At 39.4% G+C, this 2,664-nt stretch overlaps 1 protein-coding gene across 1 annotated transcript; it reads right to left on the bottom strand.

Annotated features, from left to right (window-relative positions):
* Positions 1–316: 316 nt before the first annotated feature.
* Positions 317–754, bottom strand: LOC121855316 (S-antigen protein-like). The gene has a single exon (XM_042350214.1). It carries the CDS (start codon positions 752–754, stop codon positions 317–319), a length of 438 nt encoding a protein of 145 aa, XP_042206148.1.
* Between the last annotated feature and the right edge of the window lie 1,910 nt (positions 755–2,664).

Below are 2,664 nucleotides of genomic sequence, written 5' to 3'. Positions count from 1 at the left end.
ATACATAAATAAATAAATACATCCCGCCAAGTTATGAGGAAGACTGAGTGAAGTTACGACACAGCCTACTACGGTTCTGGCCGAGTTACCTTTCGTAATGTTAAGTTCACGTCAGGTACGCCAAGCAATGTCCGGCTTGACCTGATTCTTGGTTGTGGCGGAGGGTCGACTAATAGTGATATAAATCTTTCTTTCTACCTCCCTCTATCTTCCTCATAACCAACCCAATAAACTCTTTCACTCTTCTATCTTCTTGTATCTTCCTCACTGCCAGCCTTCCACATCTTTCAATCTCCCTCATAACTAACTTTCTACCTCATGCCTTCCTCATAACCAACTGTCTACCTCCTTGTGTCTTCCTCATAACCAACTTTCTACCTCTCTGTGTCTTCCTCATAACCAACTTTCTACCTCCTTGTGTCTTCCTCATAACCAACTTTCTACCTCCTTGTGTCTTCCTCATGACCAACTTTCTACCTCCTTGTGTCTTCCTCATAACCAACTTTCTACCTCCTCGTGTCTTCCTCATAACCAACTTTCTACCTCCTTGTGTCCTCATAACCAACTGTCTACCTCCTTGTGTCTTCCTCATAACCAACTTTCTATCTCCCTGTGTCTCCCTCATAACCAACTGTCTACCTCCTTGTGTCTTCCTCATAACCAACTGTCTACCTCCTTGTGTCTTCCTCATAACCAACTTTCTACCTCCTTGTGTCTTCCTCATAACCAACTTTCTACCTCTACCTCCTTGCATCTTCTCATAACCAACTTTCTACCTTCTCTTGTGTCTTCCTCATAACCAACTTTCTACCTCCTTGTGTCTTCCTCATAACCAACTGTCTACCTCCTTGTGTCTTCCTCATAACCAACTTTCTACCTCCTTGCATCTTCCTCATAACCAACTTTCTACCTTCTTGTGTCTTCCTCATAACCAACTTTCTACCTCCTTGTGTCTTCCTCATAACCAACTTTCTACCTCCTTGTGTCTTCCTCATAACCAACTGTCTACCTCCTTGTGTCTTCCTCATAACCAACTTTCTACCTCCTTGCATCTTCCTCATAACCAACTTTCTACCTTCTTGTGTCTTCCTCATAACCAACTTTCTATCTCCCTGTGTCTTCCTCATAACCAACTTTCTACCTCCTTGTGTCTTCCCTATAACCAACTTTCTACCTCCTTATGTCTTCCTCATAACCAACTGTCTACCTCCTGTGTCTTCCTCATAACCAACTGTCTACCTCCTTGCATCTTCCTCATAACCAATTTTCTACCTCCCTGTGTCTTCCCATAACCAACTTTCTACCTCCTTGTGTCTCTCATAACCAACTTTCTACCTCCTTGTGTCTTCCTCATAACCAACTTTCTACCTCCCTGTGTCTTCCTCATAACCAAACACAAAATAATGCCTCAAATTTTCCGCCACCAAACACAAAAAAGGCCCTTGATGTTTAACACCCTCTTGATTAAGTGTAATGCCAACAGATCGTCACAAGGACAATAAGATATGTAAACCCCTTTAATAAGTGTACATTATCTTAAACCACAGAATTATATGGTTTAATCCCTTTGGTATGATAGCTTTAACCATAGAATATGATGGTGTATTCTCCAAAGTACAGTAACATGATACTTGGGGTTAACATTGTCATCGTCCTCCCCTCCTCTGGCCTTTTCCATTGATTAAACTATGGCCAAAAGTCCAGTCAATAAAACATGCTGCATGTTCAGTACACAGTTTATCACCAAGGATTTTTATATAGAAAAGGATTAGAGAGAGTTTGTGTTTATACTACTTATGCATGCCATGGTGAGTTCTGACCATTATTTCACCTTTAATTACAATGCAACATGTCAGGATAAAAGGCTCAAAGTGGAACAGAGCCAAAGTACTGGAGGAGAATGGGAAACAGTGACACTGAATGTGAAGTTGGATGTGATAAAGTGATTTGAAGTGACAGAAAACTGACACATGAAAGAGCCAGTTGGCGACCATTCGGTTGTATTTTCACGCTTAGTACAGTACAGTACTATACTCAACCTTTAGCTCCTTTAGACAGTGTATGCATCAATTAAATATGTCTCTTTACAGGATTTCCTGATACAATCAAATTTTCAGGATTACAGTTCATCTCTTTCATTAAAACAGGGAACTCTGTATGTGGATGTCATTAACAACAGACTGCACGAGTCAACTTTACTGGAGATGAAAGACATGCATAAAAAGAAATAATAATATTGTACAATCTTATGCTTGCACTTACCTGTTAAGCTGTCTGTTTCTGCTACGAGTCCAAGGATTACTTGCTATTCTTCGTAACCTTTCCGAGCTTTCTCAACTGTGGGGGAAAAATATAGGTTTATCAAAATTATATCTAAGTTAAAATGGTAATGTGCCATTTTAGTTTAAAACATGTAACAGTATTTTCAAAAGTATAAATGAAAGTACAGTATTGTCTATGATAACTATTTTTTTTCAAATAAGTGTACGGATACAGTAATTATCAATTGCCCTCATATATGTACAGTATACTGGGACTGTGTTGCTATAAAATTATGGTCCAGTATAACTGAAACTGGTACAGTATGATGTGCTGTACCAGAAAACAAAGACAAATCTTCATAGTACTGTAAAAGAAATATTACATTCCAGGCCACAAAGTCCC

The sequence above is a fragment of the Homarus americanus genome, unplaced genomic scaffold (genome assembly GCF_018991925.1).
Source record: "Homarus americanus isolate GMGI-L3 unplaced genomic scaffold, GMGI_Hamer_2.0 scaffold32063, whole genome shotgun sequence".
Classification (NCBI taxonomy): Eukaryota; Metazoa; Arthropoda; class Malacostraca; order Decapoda; family Nephropidae; genus Homarus; species Homarus americanus.
This window is presented reverse-complemented; position numbering and strand designations above follow the sequence as displayed.